General features: G+C 34.4%; 1 protein-coding gene across 2 annotated transcripts; it reads left to right on the plus strand.

The window, feature by feature from the left end:
* The first annotated feature begins 420 nt into the window (after positions 1 to 420).
* Positions 421 to 18968, plus strand: LOC124361983 (histone acetyltransferase p300-like). 2 transcript variants are annotated; one of them, XM_046816102.1, is made up of 4 exons: positions 421 to 552; positions 10909 to 11183; positions 15723 to 15912; positions 16089 to 18968. In XM_046816102.1, the coding sequence occupies exons 1-4, from the start codon at positions 522 to 524 to the stop codon at positions 16169 to 16171; spliced, it is 579 nt and encodes a 192-aa protein (XP_046672058.1). In that variant the 5' UTR covers positions 421 to 521; the 3' UTR covers positions 16172 to 18968. The 2 variants fall into 2 exon arrangements, with proteins under 2 accessions (XP_046672058.1, XP_046672056.1); XM_046816100.1 differs by lacking the exon at positions 421 to 552 and adding an exon at positions 5290 to 5424.
* Positions 18969 to 19206: the final 238 nt, after the last annotated feature.

The raw sequence follows: 19206 nt of genomic DNA on the forward strand, positions 1-19206 counted from the left end.
CCGTCCTACAACTTACGTTTTATGACATAAAAAAATTACGCATTTTCGAACTTATAGTCATTTTTGCTACGTCGTTCTAAAAAATAGTCTATTTTTCGGTCGTCGCGAACGTGTTAAAAATAGTTTTATTATTAATCACTTATGTATTATCAGGACTATAATTTCTTATAGAAGGGATATTGGTACAGTTTAAAGTATATAGCATATCTCGAATCACTTAATCTTAATTGAATATGGTCCGTTTTTTCTTTATTACTGATAAAAATTTTCAACTGGTCAAAAGAACTAAACTTTCTACAACCTGCCATTTTAATAACAATGCACAGTGCTAGAGCTACTTCAAAACCTCTGGCGTCACAGTCTGTGACGTCATAGTCTTTCCCGTTCTTTGAAACCAAGACCGGTGACCGGGCATATAGCCACTCCTTATCACTTCATGTGAGTGAGTCATCAGTCACTGTGACACATTGTGTTGAGTCTTGAAAGTAATCCCAGTCTGCCTTAGATTTGCAATTAGCGAGATGGCGTCCAATGATGAAGTGGAATTGTCTCGTGAGTATAATAAGTTATCATTTATAGTAATCTTTTGTAAGATAACGATTCTTGATGGTTATTAATGCAAATCAAGGGATGGATTTTAATAAATCAAACTAAGGATGCTTAGTTATTTTCAATATTGATGGTTTTAACATTTAGGGACTAGTCTTTATTACAAGAAGTAAACCATAAATACCGGGCTATTTTTATGGAATTTGCAGAATGTTGGGGAAATAGCTACATTTTAGCAACCACAGATCAAATTCTTTACCTGTTTTTTTATATTGCAGGCCTATATTATTATAAAATGGGGCTACCAGAATATGACATTTATTTGCAAAAATATATTAGGGCCTAATATGAATTTGTAAGATAATTAAAGAGGCGGAAGTGGCAAATCATGAATTTGACGTTATCAATGTATTCTGCTCATCCTCCTGAACAAAAAATATATATGGTTTTAGGGGGTGCAAATGACAAATAACATGATTTTAGTAGGTATATACATAAATAGATAAGTTCTTTATGTTTTAATGTTTTGTTAGTGGGGTAGGGTAAGATAAGTGGACCCGGTTTTTTATATCGAAATTGGCAAACGATATTACTTAATCATAACCATCGATATAATCAATCGATACTGATTAATAATTTTGAACTATTAACTTAAATAATCTATATCAACAGCTGTAACTTAAACACTCTAAAATAATACATTTAGGATAATATTTCGATTTTACATAAGTAATTCTGATTATTAAAAATGGCAGTCAATTTTAGAAAACTACACGACGTTGCTTTTTTGTGGCTTCAACATGTTGGACTTGTACCGAAAAACCCATTATGTGAAATTTGTGGGAAAGAAACAACTGTAACTGTGAGAGCAGTAAATATGGTCGTCTTCAGTTTTCCTAACTTTTGTTATGATAATTTGTTTGATCACTGTAAATATTACATTCATATTTTAATTTAAAACATATGATTGTTATTGAGGACTATAGGTACTTTTAAATCGATTGATAGTCTAGGATTTGAGATGCGAATATTAGGTATCGATGACTATATTCTTCGATATAAAAAACCGGATCCGCTTATCGTACCCTACCCTGTTAGTGTGCTGTGTCTGGATATCTGTAAATATTATCTGCGGCTGGGACTGATAGTGTATCTGTTAGGCTATCTGAGCGCTCTGGGGCAGAAGTCAGAGATATCGTGTACTGTTGGTTTGATCGAGTGAGTGCGTGACAATCATGGATCAACCATCCACTAGTTCGACCAATCATAGTGAACTGGTGTGTCGTAAATATTATCTGCGGCTGGGACTGATACTGTTATCTGAACGCTCCGGGGCAGAAGTCAGTGCTTCACTAGATATCGTGTACTGTAGTTTGGATCGAGTGAATGCGTGACGATCATGGCTCAGCCATCCACCAGTTCGACCAATCGTAGTGAATTGGTGTGTCAGAGTGTTTTATCGGGCATGTTAAGAGTTTACGTTTCGACCGAAACGAGATTATTTAGTTTCTGCACATTCTGTGGAGCACACTAATGGTAAGTGTTCTCTATTAATGTCCATTTACATATTTATAGTAGGGGTTTTCATGATTTATTAAGTTTTGTACACTGTACGTAATTGCCTTTGCATTACAATTCAATTTATATTTCTGATCAGACCCTCTAGAATTTGATATTTTACTGATAGGTACTATCTTGAGGGATGTTTTTCTTTCGTTAACATCAGCGTGGGGCAGCATCGGAGGCACTCGTCTCAACTCGATTACAACTAATTAATTTGTAGCTCGAAATGAAGGAAAACATTGTTCATTTGGATCAAAATTCTGCTCATTTCAGTATTATTTTTCAATTACGTTTGCAAAGATGGCATCGCATCCAATGACGTCATCACGAGGTTGAGTCATGGTCACAAAAGGTCATGTGATGCCCGACGTGGATGTACAATTGGAAATATTGCTCCGCGCTTGAACAGTTGTTCCATTTTTGATGTTCTAGAACTTCGTTATTTCTCATTTCCACCCCGTCAAACCTTCTATTGTTTTGTTCTGTAGAACGATTCCAATAAGTAAATAATGCGAAACTCGTATTTTGCCGCTCCGGCCGTTAATCTGACAATTACCATAAATAGTTAAGTTTTTAATATTCTGTTTGTGTGCTGTGTTTAGATATCTGTTAACTCCAATGTTAACAGCGTCCGGGACTGATAGCATATCTGTTATCTGAGCGCTCTGGGGATGTAGTTAGTGTTTCATAAGATATCATGTACGTAGTTCAGATCAAGTGAGTGCGTGTCAATAATGGATCAACCATCCACTAGTTCGATGAATCGTGGTGAATGGTGTGTTGGAGTATTTTGTCGGGCATGTTAGGAGTTTACATTTTGACTGAAACAAGATTATTTCCTTTTTAATAGAATACGGAATTTTGAATAATGAGTGTATTTGTTCCTTGTGTATTGTTTTTAAACCGGGAGACTTTGATGTTTTGTTGTGACATAAAAATTTGTATAAATAGTAAAAAAAAGTTTTAAATGTAATTTTAGAAATCGGCCTGAGCAAGTTCTTTTTTTGAAAGAACGCACTAAGACATAGAGACATATTTTGGTTTGGTGACCGTGTTGTTGCATTTGAAGCCACTGAGACGCTATATTTTGTTGGAGTTTGGCGTTTCTGCACATTCTGTGGTGGATTGGTATTCTTTCTGCCGCAATGTGTATTTCCATCACATTTCAATGACGTTGAAGAAAATTGGCGTTCCTCTGACAGTCGTTGAAATTGATAAGGCCAAATTTGGAAGGAGAAAATACAATCGCTGCAGAAGAATTCAGGGACAGTGGGGTTTTGGGGAAATCGAAGGGCAGAATAGAGATTCCTTGTTGACTCTAATACTGGTGCACATACAAACACCATTGAAAGACACTTGGCGAGAAGTCAGGGCGAACATCCCTCGTTATGGGGTCCGGGGTGACCATTTTTTCGGGCACCTGGCAGAATTCCTTTTCAAAACCAAATACCCCCACCCACATACCAGGCTCCACCACTTTTTAGTTGCTGCCACTTAACTCTATCCGCCAACATACTAAATGCCATCTTTGGTAGTTTTGACAAGGGTAGTGATTTTCCCCATGTTTGTAAAACTGCTGAAATCATAGACTGGTAGGCCTCACCTCATGGTGTGCTTCCGGAGTGCGCAAAAGGCCCTTGAGGCTTAAGTGCATGGCAATAGGCCGCCATGGTGGTTATCAGTGGTTATCTTGATACATTACGTTTTTTACACTTTACATAAATTTCTATGCATTACATTTCAGTTTATATTTCTAATAAGCCCTCTAGAATTTAGTATTTTACTGATAGCTACTATCTCAAGAGATGTTTTGCTTCGTTGACATCAGTGCGGGGGCAGCACCCAACAGCAGCCCGCGCTGATGGCCAGAGGCATTCATCTCAATTCGATAACTAATTCATGTGTAGCTTGAAATTAAGAAAAACATTGTTCATTTGGGTCAAATTTCTGCTCATTTCAGTATTATTTTTCATTTACATTTCCAAAGATCGCGCTGCATCTGATGACGTCATCACGAGATTGTTTTACAGTCACAAAAGGTCACGTGATGCCCGATGTGGTTTTATAACATGGAAATATTGCTCCGTGCATGAACAGTTGTTCCATTTTTTTCTTCTACAACTTTGTTATTTCTCATTTTCACCCCGTCAAACCTTATATTGTCTTATGCTGTAGGACTTAGAGGGGAAGCAACCTCTTCCACCAGCGGAGCTCGAATGGTACACAGACGGCTCTAAAACAAAAAGCGGCACAGGCGCTGGAATTCTGGGAGTGAGACTATGTAGGGAGCTGGTGGTTCCTATGGGTCCGTATCCGACAGTCTTTCAAGCGGAGGTCGCAGCCATTATGGAATGTGCTCGTGAGAATCTTCGTCTGCGATATAGGGGCAAGACGATTAATATTTTCACGGACAGTCAGGCAGCGCTGATGGCACTGGATTCTTGCGCAATCAAATCCAAACTGGTTTGGGATTGCTATCAGACTGTTTCCTCCCTTGCCAGAATCAACAATGTAACCGTTTGTTGGGTTCCTGGTCATGAGGGGATTCCTGGGAACGAAAGAGCTGATGCCCTGGCCAACCAGGGCTCAGCAACAATTATGACGGGCCCTCAACCATTCTGCGGTGTTCCAAGGTGTGAATCCTCTAGGGTTGTCTCGAAATGGATTCGCGCGGAGCATGGGAGAAGGTGGAGGTTGCATCCGGGTTTGAGAGTGAGTAGAATGGTATTACAGTCACCTTCCTCCAAGGTGGCCTCGGACCTTCTCTCATTAAACAGATCAATGTCTTCTAAGGTCATTGGTCTCATTACGGGGCATGGTCACCTGAAGAAGCATCTACACAAAGTTGGCATCCTTCAGGAGGATCCGCTCTGTGGAAGGTGTAATGAGCAGGAGGAGACTGCTGAGCACCTGCTCTTTGATTGCCCAGCAATAGCAAGAGAGCGGTATGCCATCTTTGGTAGCTTGAACAGGGGTGGCGAGTTTTCCCAGGAGGACTTGATAGGTTGTTTTCGGCGGTTTGTTTAACTGCTGAAGTTGTGGACTGGTAGTCCTCATGGTGTTTCCGGGGTGCGCAAAAGGCCCTTGAGGCTTAAGTGCATGGCAGTAGGCCGCCCCAGGGGGAAAAAAAAAAGTTAATAACGCGAAACTCATATTTTACCGCTCCGGCTGTTACTTTTACAATTACTAAAAATCGTTTCGAACCACTCTTGGCCAGTGATAAAAAAATGTTGGTGCTCAAAGCCATATGTATTCTAACAGTGAATATGTCTATATACACCTACAAAAAGCATGACTCAAGAAAATTCTCAGGTAGGAATATACATATACATTTTGTACAAAATCCTAAATTCTGCATTTTCCAACAGTAGATGGGTAAAATAGGACTCATAAGAACTAAACCAAATGTTTTCCAGATAGGCCTACTCTAGTTCAGAACACTGACTCATTATTCTTCAAGTAAATCAAACGAAACCCAGAAATAAGTAGCAGAGCTTAAATAACCCTTTTTGCAATGTAAACACATATTAGCTGTCTAAGCACTTTGGTATTATCCGGAGGTTACTATTTTTGAACTATTTTCACTAGTACTTAATTGTCGTTCTTTTAGTTTATGTTTTCACTGATTGTCGTGCGCTTGATTATTTTCCATGTCATTATGAATATTATTGTCGTCTCAGTGATGTACCTCGAACTGAAGAGGAATGCTTTTTATTGCTGGCGACTGGTGGCCATGCATTCAATTCAATTCTCACCGACAGCTTCCTTTTGGGAGGTAGAATACGGTAACCGTTATCGTGGTAATGACTTGTAATTTCTGTTTTTTTTTTAATAATGTAATTTATTTTGGTCCTCGATAATGAAAACTTGTCCAAAAATAGTGGCCTCCGAATAATACCAAAGTAGTCTATCGCTGTCTGTTTGTTACTCCCGATAAGCAACTCCTGGCGCATAATCTGACTATTTAGGAAACAGACGGTTGACATTATATGTATACAGATATAGAATAAAGAATCAAAAAGTCAAATACTATTTACAAAATCATTATATTTTGTTACTTTGGTTATATATTTAGACTTTTTTGTGAAAATTTGATCGAAATATGTCGTTGAATAAATGAAAAATATTTACTACAACATTTACTACGAAACTTCCGATATATAGTAAGTTCGCCGTATTTGCTAGTGATACCATCATCCGATTAATGGGAAGGTAGTCTCCAAAGGGTTAATGCAGTCATAATGATATAAATGTTTTGTTTTTGGTAAGTAATTAAGATGTATTGAAAATTCAATAGATTTTATTGCAGGTTATAATGGGTAAATATTTACTTTATCCACTTCACACTATTTTTAGAAATTTGTGTTAAAAAAACAAAATAAATGTATAGGATATTAGTACATTAGATATGAAAGGGAGGAAAGCTTAAATAATAACTGAAATTACGGAAGCACCCCTAACCATCAGTGTAGGCATCGGTGATGCCACGGCCCTGCACTTCTGGCAAAATAAAACAAAAACATCCTCGAGATATTCAAGCTCAGATCAATTGAGAAAGGCTAAACCACAATGCCCCTGGCCATCAGTGCGGGCTTTGCTGGCGCCTTCACCCTGCACTTGTAGTAAAAAAGAAAAACATTCTCGAGATTGTACCTAAATTCGAGCTCAGATCGTGTGGGCGCTCATTTCCGCTTGCCTGAAGTTCGTTAATCGTCAACCAGCCAACACAAGAATTAAAATAATAAAGTTTTAAACTTAACACATTCATGAAGATGGTTTATATCTAGATTTTTTTTATTTGCTGTAGAATTATTCAATAATAATGGTAAAACATCTATAATTACTTTTTAAAGTTAAACGTCAAAGCATAACAAGTAAAGTATATAGACTTAGAGATTTTGCACACAACAACTTATTTCAATATGTTTTTACAATGTTTTCTATCTACCCCAAGAGGTAATTAAAAATTTAATTTACCTTAAAAATTTAATTTGCTTTAAAAATTACACAATTGTGTGCCTGATAGGGTGCACAATAGTGTAAGGTATTTATTTAAGTATAGGATCAAACTTAACAAACCACCAAGATAGGCAAACGGTAAAAAAACTAATAAGAAAATGCATCGCAGGGTGTGCCCTAAGCTGGCTCACAATGCACTTAATGAAAGCTCATTATGTACCTAATTGGGTACACAACGGCAGTTGTGAAAGATGGTGTGTACCGAATGGGGTACATGTTGTTGTAAACGTATTAATTAAAATAAAAAGTAAAGAAAGAAACTTTCAAAATATTTAATGTACCCTTAGTAACAACAGTGTATCCTCATCCAGGGGGCAATGGCTGCCACATTTTACACACAAGAAAAACCCATTCAAAACTCCATATTGGACTAAAAAGGACATATTTACCAAATTTTTTATTGTAATGCAATCACATAATTTACAGAACACCCATTGTACTTATTAATCACAGGTCGGTACCTCTTCACTACTTGTTGAAGGTTACTCCATTGTGTTCTTTAAATGTTCTGAGAACCAAACTTTGCTGAAGAAAACGTGAACACAAAATAACTAATGGTGACACAAAAACAAAGTACATCTTTATTTTTAAATGTACAACAGAATAGCTGACCAATCATGAAGTAGGTGAAATTAATTATGTAATAATGAGATGCGCAAATAATGTGCATGGGTACAGAAAAAAACAATAAAAGATTTTAAGGATGATAATGACAAATAACAAAAATATAGAACATTATAAGTAAAACTACTTTTCTCGCATATAGTAATATTTCATTTTTTACAGTTTACTGATGTCATGGGTCTTGTTAAGAATTTAAGTCAACCTCCTATTGGTTACTGCTGACATTAGCTGTTACACCATTTTCGGATATGTAAAATAACAATAATAGTGAAATCGGGAATTTGACACTTGATATTTTTGATAAAAATGTTTTTGTTAATTTATACCATCTAAGAGTAAAAGTTCATATCAGCCTAACAAAAGTGCCTTCGGTGACATATCAGAAAAATAAATTTCAAAATAATCCATAAAAATTGAATTAAACTTTCAACAAACAAATAAATAGTGTAACAAACATAAGTTTATTAAATTAGAAAAACTAACGTAACCATAACTTGGTATGCACATTAGGGTGGGTTGAAAAAAAAAAATATTTATATTTTAAAACGCTTTAGTGCGGAATTGTTGCCTAATGCGTTAAAAATAAAAATGATACAAAAAAAATCCGTTAACATTTTCCAGTCGCGCATTGTACTTGAGTTTATTCTATTCTATTCTATTCTATTCTATTTTATAAACATGTGTGAAAATCTGCCTATTTTGTATTTTTTCCTACCATTATAATAATCGATTGTTAAATGTTTTCCACTCGTGCAATGTCTTAGAAAATAACAGAAATTACCATCTTAGGCTATTTCATCTGTGCAACTCTTCGCCCATTTTTGAATCAGTGCCAGTTATAATTCTGATGTCTCGTAGTACACTGGACGCTATTGCTGCTGCTGCCCGATTAGAAACTCCAAATCGATCACTGTTTAGTGCTGTTGTGCTAAGTTTAATTATCATCTGCCATTGAGGCTTTTCAGTAGATACAATGGGCATGTACTCATCTTCCCCATACTCCCAGTCCTCATCGTCATTGTGTTTTTCATCTTTAATTTCGGAATATTCCCCCATTTTAGGAATTTTATTTTCACTCACTGCTCGCTTAAGATCGCAAGTTTTCCGCTCGGCCCTCGCATTTAGTTTTTTTTAACTGTTTTGGCGATAGGTCCGATTTTCCCTAAATTGAAATTCCTCTGAAGATACATGAACTTAAATTCAAGAAGAGAAATTTTATTTTATTTTTCACAGGAGCATTTGATTGAAATTGCACATTGACATGCATCTGGTGTTTTTTTGCATGTACAGTTCACTATCATTGTGCATTTACAAGCAGCGGCATCAAAAAGGGATTGAGCTTTCACTTTAAAGTCTTCTAGTCTGGCTTTAAATAAAGGCTTGTTTTTATCACGTTTATATGACTTCATTATATTATTATAAGAATCGTAATACACATTAATCATCTTCACAATTCGGCAATCAGACAACGTAGGAATGGATGCTTTATCATACAAACATTTAATTTATTCCGCAACCGAAGAGGCTACTTTGGAGAAACTAACACATTTATTGTTTGTCATGAGTGACAACTTGTATCTTTCTTCAAAACAGCACCTAAGAACACGTTCATATGTTGGCAGTTTATTTTGAAGGAAACTTTGAGGTTCACCAAAATATAGGGCAGTAAAGCTCCTGTCTGGAGTCTGCAATAACACTTAGTGAGTATACATTGTGACTCACTCATTATTATATGATATTGTTCATAAATATTAATTAGAGAATTATAACACTTAACAATACAAACACACAATCTTGCACGCACAATGTACAATTTCGAGCTCACAGGACAAAAGTCATTCAAAGCAACACAGCGTGTGATACTTGAAACAGTCAGCAAAATACTGAACTGTATACACTGAACAGTGAGAGGTGGTAGTGGGGACAGGGGGAGGATCAAGCCAGTTCTATCTAGTTAAGACCAGTTAAAGCGAGTTCAGATTCATTACGTTGTAGGAAAACAAATAAAGAGTCACGCTTCGAAAAATGCGAAGTATTGGGTGAATATTACTTTTTTCCAAGACACTGTGCGAGTGAAAAACATTTAACAATTGATTATATTATAATTTATTTGGGTTATTTAAACCATAAACTAAACGTAGCAAACTAAAGCATGCGCATATTCTTTAAGCATTGAATAGTAGGAAAAAATTACAAAATAGACAGATTTTCACAAATGTTTATAAAATTCAAGTTCATTGCATGACCGGGAAGATGTTAACAGATTTTGGTTTTTTTTGGTATAATTGTTATTCTCAATGAAATAGGCAACATTTCCGCACTAAACTGGTTATAAATAAAAATGTTAATTTTTTTGACCCATCCTAATGCACATACATAATGTACTTACATACCTTGAAATAACTTACAATCACATAAAAATAGATTCTCTTTATTTAAAAATAACACACGGTTACACAACGAATTTATACTCACCCTGTAAAAATGCAATGTGCAATTAAAAAGGTAAAAAATAATTTCCTAATATTTTAACTGCTCACATAATCAGCAATCATGCACGTAAAGAACTTTTAAAACTAATTATACCTGTAATAGAGTTAACACACCACGATTGAGTAATAGATGCCATTGTTGAAGAAACTGGACAGGATGGTCGATAGGCTTAATTAAACTGCTCTGACCACAGAACACCCCCCAGATAAGCTATCAGGAGTGTAGCTTGATTTGTAACTAAAGCTGAAAATTGTAGATAACAAGAAGCACAGTACTCAATTATAAGCACATATTCATATATTTCAATTATTAAAAATCAAAGTTATACGTGATTTCCACCCCCTAAAACCATATATATTGTTGATCAGGAGGATGAGCAGAGTACGTTAATAATGTTGAAATTGTGATAAAGTACTCTGGCCATTAACCTCACTGATACCCCATTTTTACTTTCTTGTTTTATTTTACAAGAAGTTGTGTTTTTTGTCAAACAGCTTCTCGTTAAAATTATGGTCTCATATCTTTAAAACTCTTATCAATATTCAGGAACATTGTTATAGTTGTAAGGCTTTAGTTTTCTTTCTAAGAATATTCTCTCCTTGAATTGAACTAAATGTGTGTTAGGCTATGTTTTTGAAAATATACATTTTTAATGACCAGGTTATGGAGTGGTAAGCAATGAGGGTGGAATCGTGCAGCAAGCCCAGCCCCCAGCTCCTTCCCCCACTCAGCCACAGTCAGGGGACCCGAGTGAAGGCCAGCCTGGCCCCACTCAAGCTCCCACCCCTCAGTCGCAGGCACAGACCCCCACCATACATTCTGATGACACTGCTCGCCTTGAAAAAAGGAAATTGATACAACAACAACTGGTGCTGCTTCTCCATGCATACAAGTGTCAATTCCTAGAGAGTCAGAAAAACATCGAGGCAGGGCAGGTATGGTAATATTATTAGCGTGTATTCAGTCTTAACAATTTAGGTAAATTTTTTAAACTGTAGAATAAGTCTTTTTGAGTTGAATTAATCATGTGTTGTATTTTTCCATTAGCCCTTTTAGTGCCGGAGATAAAAACAAATCCATGTTGAAAAAGTGCTGAGTTATTTTTTTGTGACTATGTGAAAAGTGCCAGAAGGTCTTTTTTAATTCTTTTTAAAGGTAATTGAATTATGTATCAAAACCTAACATTCAGATTTCTATATAATTTTTTATTAACAAAATACATTAGACAGCAACATTTACATGGAAACAAAATAAAAACCAAGTTTGAGGTAAAATAACTATTATAAAAAACTTTATTTTGAAATTTAAATACTTTCATGATAAAGAGCACTTAAAAAAACCCAAAATCTTGTGTAATAATCTAATATTGTAACATAAACAAATTTATGAAAAATAGTTACTTGCTGGAGATTACTTTTACTAAAATGCAAGGTTTTAGAACAAATTCACCTTAAATTTATTTTTGATAATTAAAAGCTCCTTTTAAATTTGTTTGAAAGGTAAATGAACTGTCCACCAGAAAATAAGTAATAAATAGTTTGTGTATGTCACTGAACTCCTAAACGGCTGGACCTATTTTAGGGGATTTTTTTATGTGTCTTGAGGTGGAATCGATAATGGTTTAGACTTTCAATTTGGTCCAATTTAAATTGTTTATTTAATTAACTTTTAATTTATAAATTGTTGTTTGCTTTGAGATGTTTTACATTGGATCTGCCAGACTGCGCTACAACATGTAATACAAAGTGAACTGATACGTAACAGCTGTTAACATTTTCAGCTGAAGTTCATCAAAGAGGCAGAAACATTTCCTTATTTTTAAATTTTATAAAATATTAAATTATTGTAAAGTGCTTGACTAGTAGTGTAATACAGATTGCAAAGACGAAGTTATTTAATTTTAAATTTTGATTGCACCAACGATCAATATACCATCTGATGCAAAGGAAGTACTATTTAAACACCATTATGAAAACTATCTTTATTGTACAAAGCTGTGAATGTTTGCACTTAAGGTAATCAAATTTAGTTAGCTCCCTTGACAATGTGTATGGCATTTTTACTATAGTTAAGGAAAAGCAAATGGATAACACACTCTTCTCCTTTTACCATAAGCATATACCCTTATACAAATTTCTCCATCGGTGAAAACATCAAAATCGCTTCAGCACCAGATACTAATCTAAGTTGGATTCCAAGACCAACATATTTGATAATTTTTTTTGGTCAGTGACACTGCATAATTTGATTGTGGAACCGTAAATAAATTAGACTGGGAGTGAATTTAAACAATCAGAATGGTCTCATATTGACCGCAGTAACTTTTTAGTTGTACGATAAACTTCTGTCATTGGGACAAAAAGGCAAACTTCAACTATAATACTTGAAATGTCTTAAACCTGAGGTAGATTACAAGGGCTTGTAGTAGAGGTGCATTTTCGAACCAATGAGGTATTGAAAACCAGCATATGTATATATTTTATAGATCAAGTAAATAAATTAGTTCAGAAGTAAATTTAATCAGCCTAAATTGACTCTTTTTGACCCCAGTAACTTAAGTCGAATGCAAGTTATATATTTTCTTCATGGGAACAAAAGGCAAACTATAACTACGAGGGTTATTCAATAATTAAAAAGACAAACAGGTCTAGAGAGAAAACAATTTATTTTTACAAAACAACACTTTTACTACTTTTCAAGATAATCCCCTTGAACATTTATGCACTTTTTTAACGGACCACAAGCTTTATTATACTGATTACAAAGAACTCTTTATTTTGGTGTTTGAGCCAATTTCTCATGAATTTCTTGACCTCCTCGTTATCCTGGAACCTCTTTCCACGCAATGCCTTCTTCAGAGGACCAGCCCATTTTGTTAATGGTTTCTCGGATTAGTTGAGCAGTATAAGTATGTGCATTGTCTTGTAGGAGAATTACACCTCTCCTCTGAGGTCCACAAAGTTTCTCTCTCATAGCTGGCTTTACTTTGTTCAAAAGCATATCCGAGTAATATTGGCTGTTAATTGTATACTATTCTTCAAGATAATCACAAAAAACCGGACCTTCAGCATCCAAAAACACTGTCAACATGCATGACTGCTGATGCTTGGGTTTTGATTTTTTTCCTGACAGGTGAGTACCACTCCGTGCTTTGCCTTTTTGATTCTGGCTCATAATAGTAACCCAAATTTCATCACATGTTAAAATGTTGTTGTGGAAGTGCTCACTTTCTCTTTCATAACGTTCCTGTAGCTCTGTTAACACTCTCAACTTTGTTTCCTTGTGTAGCCGTGTCAACTCGTTTAGGACCCATCTTGCACATGTTTTGCGGTACTTCAACTTGTTTTTAATAATGTTATGAACTGTACCCATAATCACATTAACTTTTTCAACTTTCATTTCCACAGCGACTCGGCGGTCAGCATGAATTACATTATCAATTAGATTTTCCAGTGAGGGAGTTGAACTTCAACTGATACTTTGGTCGTCAGTCACTTGAGTCTCCGCCATTTTTAACTATTCTACCCACTTTAAAAATTTCATGATTCAAACCATTTCCACCGTACTTGTCATTCTGGAGTATATACTGTATTCACTAATTTCTCACCTTCAGCAAGTAAAAAACGAATAATAGATCGTTGTTCAACTAAAGTGGAATTTTACAGTGGACTTGCCACAATTAAATATATTTTTGAGGTTATAGAAACAACAATGTTAATCAATCAGGACTCATCCCATTGATGGCAACTTTAAGCTATAAAAGTACCAAAATTACCCTACCAACAGATTTCTCCCCAAACCTGTTTGTCTCTTTAATTATTAAATGACCCTCGTCATTTGAAAAATCTTAGATCAAAGGTAAATTAAAAGTGCCACAAGAAGACGTTTTATAATTGAAGTTGGTTTTTGTTGGTATATATTTTCTTTATTGGGGCACAAGGAAAACTCTACAATGGTACTGGAAATATCTTAAAAACAACGTAAATTTTAACAGACAAAACTTGATCCTTTATAACCAACATAGTTTTTCGAGATATGTTATGATATGAACAATTTGGAAGACTCCATTCACAGTATAAATAATTGATCTCTATAATTAGCGTTGGGTGTAACCTGATTCATGATTTTCTGCAGGTGTTAGCTCAGTAACTATTTCTTGTAACTGATCGATACACAGAAAATGAACAAATTGGAGGACTTCAATCACAGTATAAATAATTTATATCCATACGAGCGTTGTTTTATGATCTTCTGCAGGTGGAAGTTAACTAACTATTTCTTGTAAGTGATACACAGAAAATGAACAATTTGGAGAACTCCATTCACAGTATAAATAATAATCTCTATGATGATCGTTGGGTGTAACCTGATTCATGATTTTCTGCAGGTGTTAGCTCAGTAACTATTTCTTGTAACTGATCGATACACAGAAAATGAACAAATTGGAGGACTTCAATCACAGTATAAATAATTTATATCCATACGAGCGTTGTTTTATGATCTTCTGCAGGTGGAAGTTAACTAACTATTTCTTGTAAGTGATACACAGAAAATGAACAATTTGGAGAACTCCATTCACAGTATAAATAATAATCTCTATGATGATCGTTGGGTGTAACCTGATTCATGATTTTCTGCAGGTGTTAGCTCAGTAACTATTTCTTGTAACTGATCGGTACACAGAAAATGAACAATTTGGAGAACTCCATTCACAGTATAAATAATAATCTCTATGATGATCGTTGGGTGTAACCTGATTCATGATTTTCTGCAGGTGTTAGCTCAGTAACTATTTCTTGTAACTGATCGGTACACAGAAAATGAACAATTTGGAGGACTCCATTCACAGTATAAATAATTGATCTCTATGATGATCGTTGGGTGTAACCTGATTCATGATTTTCTGCAGGTAGAAATTAACTATTTCTTGTAACTGATTGATACATATAAAATCAACAACTTGGAGGACTCTAATCACTGTATAAATAATTAATCTCTATTATGATCGTTGGGTGTAACCTGATTCATGATTTTCTGCAGGTGTTAGCTCAGTAACTATTTCATGTAACTGATCGGTACACAGAAAATGAACAGTTTGGAGGACTCCATTCACAGTATAAATAATTGATCTCTATGATGATCGTTGGGTGTAACCTGATTCATGATTTTCTGCAGGTAGAAATTAACTATTTCTTGTAACTGATTGATACATATAAAATCAACAACTTGGAGGACTCTAATCACTGTATAAATAATTAATCTCTATTATGATTGTTGGGTGTAACCAGATTTGTGATTTTCTGCAGGTGGAAGTTTTTTAACTATTTCTTGTAACTGATCGATACACATAAAATGAACAACTTGGAGGACTCCATTCACAGTATAAATAATGTATCTCTATGATGAGCGTTGGATATAACCTGATTCATGATTTTCTGCTGGTGGAAGTAATCTATTCCTTCTGTGTATTTCAGTGCATGGTACCGCAGCATTGCATGCTGTTTAAGAACATACTCAACCACTTGATAGTATGTAAGGATGCCAACTCCTGTACCGTGCCTAACTGCTTGTCTTCTCGCCAAATACTCTCGCATTGGAAACATTGCGTTTGGTCTGGTTGTCTTGTCTGCATGCCGCTCAAGATGAATCGTAATAATCCTAATGGTCAGTAGCCGCAAATACGTTGAATGTGTTATAGAGTGAAAGTCAGTAAAAACTTAGTTATTATTACATAATTTATTGTAAAAATGCTATTTGTTGTACGGACACCTTAATTAGGTTAGTTATATTATTGGTGAATAAGAGATTTTCATTGAATTTATTGGATATTTTTTATTCAGTGGCTTCGGACCAAGGAGAAACAGATCAGCTGAACCAGTCTTCCTGGGACTTAAGTGATGCATTTGATTCTCTTGGAATCTAGTGATCACCCACCGGCCAGATGGTGCTGCTCAAGTGAAGCTGAGGATGTCAGTACATATCCAGGGACATATCAAGTGCTGTTGTGACTTGTCAAAAACCCGGTATGCTTAGTTCTTACAATTGGAGGAACAATTTGATCTTCAATAATATTTTATTATACTGTTTAACATGGCTAAGTTATATAGATCTAGAGTTTTTTCTAAAATAATATATGACCTTAATCATCTCTTTAGAATAAGGCTAGATTGAGATTGATTCAAAGTTTTAGGATTAATACCACAAGAATTAAAGAAAAACATTAATCTGCACAAGGTCAACTTTTTAATCATGTATTCTGTAAATGGATTAGAAGTCTTATTACAAACATGTAAAAAGTTTTGTTACATATAAAATATATTAACCTCATATGTCCATTTTCCTAGTTTAAAATATATCTTTTAAATATAATTTTCTTCATAGTATAAAATTGTGTATTGCTAATAATACCTAATAAGTAATATAACTCTTAATCATATATTTTTATTTTATTTTTTGACTCTACTTATTTTTAGTTACTTATATTGTATTGAAATTAGAAAAGAGGACTACTTCTAATATCTCTAGATATACATTATGTTGTACATACTAGAGTGATGTTTATTGAATTGTAACCAAGTAACTATTTAAATATTTGTTGAAAGAGAATTTATTTTCCTGCAATTGGTTGCACTGCTGGTGATAAACGAAGTCCTTTGTTGCTGTGTATGTTACTCTTCTCAAACAATGTAAAGACTGTGTTTATTCATCAGATTTTTAAATTGTCTTATGAGTAATGTGTATTATGGTGCAGCGAAAAAAGGCAGTAAAGAGCTTGGTGTTTCCATCAGTGGTGCTCCAAACAACGAGATGGGTAACATTCCTTTGCTCAGAATACAAATAACAATTTTTTTATTACACTGTGTGCATCCAAATAAAAAATAACATACCAACATTGTTTTTGGATAATAAGTTTTTCTCCACATAATCTTCTAAAGGTAATACACAATAAACTACTTTTATTATAAAGATAGGTACTTTTATACTTTTGATACTTTTATACTTTTTATACTTTTGATACTTTTATTTTAAATACAATTATGTATATTATTGTACATTATGTACTATTATTAAATTATATTATGTACATTTTCAATTGCCGATGTGTGCATCACATTTGTCTAACAGCAGTATTGCTGGGTATGCCGTGTCAGTCTTATGTGAATGACAGTGTTTTTCCACACAAGCAGCATTATAAATGCTAGTTGTTCTGCTCACACCAAATTTAGTTTTAGAGGTTATATGGAACAAAAAAATGTCACTTAAATTGAATTAGTTGTAACATGAATAATCTTATTATACAGTCAGCTGATGTCAGTCATTATTGTCTGGCACATTTGTAGTTCATTCATCAGCTGGCCACTGCAATGGATGTTTGCTGTTATTTGTTTGAGTTGTGTTTTAAAGGTTAACTGAGTGTGTGTGTTTTGTTTAGTCATTCATAATTAACCCTTTAACTGCTGCGTTCCTGGATTCGCCTGACACCCGAGTGCCGAGCTAAGTGACATACCAAGTCCTTCCAGCACAGAGTACTTTTCCCATTTTTAGATATTTTTGACATAACACGTTATTTAAAGTTTAGTAAATAATTAACAATGTACCAACATCTCAAATAATGTCAGCCGAGAGTTGTTAATATAGATAATTATTATTATCAATATCACACAACTGTCTACGAATAAACAACGCAAAACACATAGTAACATATCAATGTAACCATTCCCGATCTCGTGTAAGATACAAAGCACGTGGCGTCCCAAGTATTTTTAGTAATGTCCACAAGATGACACCACCAACTGGACAGCTATCTTCTTAACATTTATAACATAATAGAACACCAAGTAACACAATATAACAGCTAATACAATGAAAATAAAACTGCTGACATTATGAAAACGAGTATACTCGGGCGTTGTGGTTGTTCATAAAACTGCAGTTGCACAATATATATCTGGCGTCGCAGTTATAGGGTTAAAAAGTTTGTAGTTGTTTACGTTTTACATTGGTTTAAGTTTAATACATTTTGAAACATCGATGAAAAATAACGACAATGTATTCAGTCATTTCTTGAATTATCAAGTGAACCAAATCAGGTTCCAGGTTCTGAAATTGATCCTGAATATTTCTTATCAGATATCAACTTTAAGGGTTATAATTCTCAGTCTGATTCAGCCAATGAAATAGATGGAGATGAAATGATTTAATGTCTCATGGTCAGTAAAGCTGTAAAAAGCATTAGTTCATTTCAAAAAGGAGTTATAAAAGTACTACATTTACAACTGACATGCAAATAAGAAAACAAGTTGTTAGTCATATATGACTGACACGGCATTTTAATGAAAAACAATTAACAACGCACAACACATTGTAACATTGTATATTGTTACTATATATATTGACGACAATTGTATATTGCATATACAAGGATAATATTTTTTTGGGGATGGCCTGAGTGAAAAATTATTGTCTGTCCTTTATGACTAACATGACGTTTTAGTGTTATATATGTATTTTTATGCCTAGTTTATAAATATCGAATGAGTTGTTCCAAAGTTTAATCATATTCTAAAATACAATAATTTAAAACAAATGCATTGTTATTAAGATTAAAAAATGTAAGAACAACCATTTATACTTTAGAACAGTTATTTGATAAATGTATGAAAATGTTGTGTGATCATGTTAAATATATTCATTCATTTCAATAAATAATTAAAACTAAAGAGGTTGCTATGGGGAAATTCTATTATTTTTCACCTCTCTCCTTCAAATACATATATTATATTGTATTAATTTACTGTGTTTACTAATGACATTTATAAATTAATTTGATCGAACTATTTGACTTACAGAACGTATTTTTCTGGATTTGACAGTAGTTCTACCAGGTTATTTGGAAGAAGAAGTTAGATTTTGTAACAGTTGAAATATTAACCCATGAACCTACTTTGACCGAAAGGT

This window comes from Homalodisca vitripennis, chromosome 5 (genome assembly GCF_021130785.1).
Source record: "Homalodisca vitripennis isolate AUS2020 chromosome 5, UT_GWSS_2.1, whole genome shotgun sequence".
NCBI classification, from domain to species: Eukaryota; Metazoa; Arthropoda; class Insecta; order Hemiptera; family Cicadellidae; genus Homalodisca; species Homalodisca vitripennis.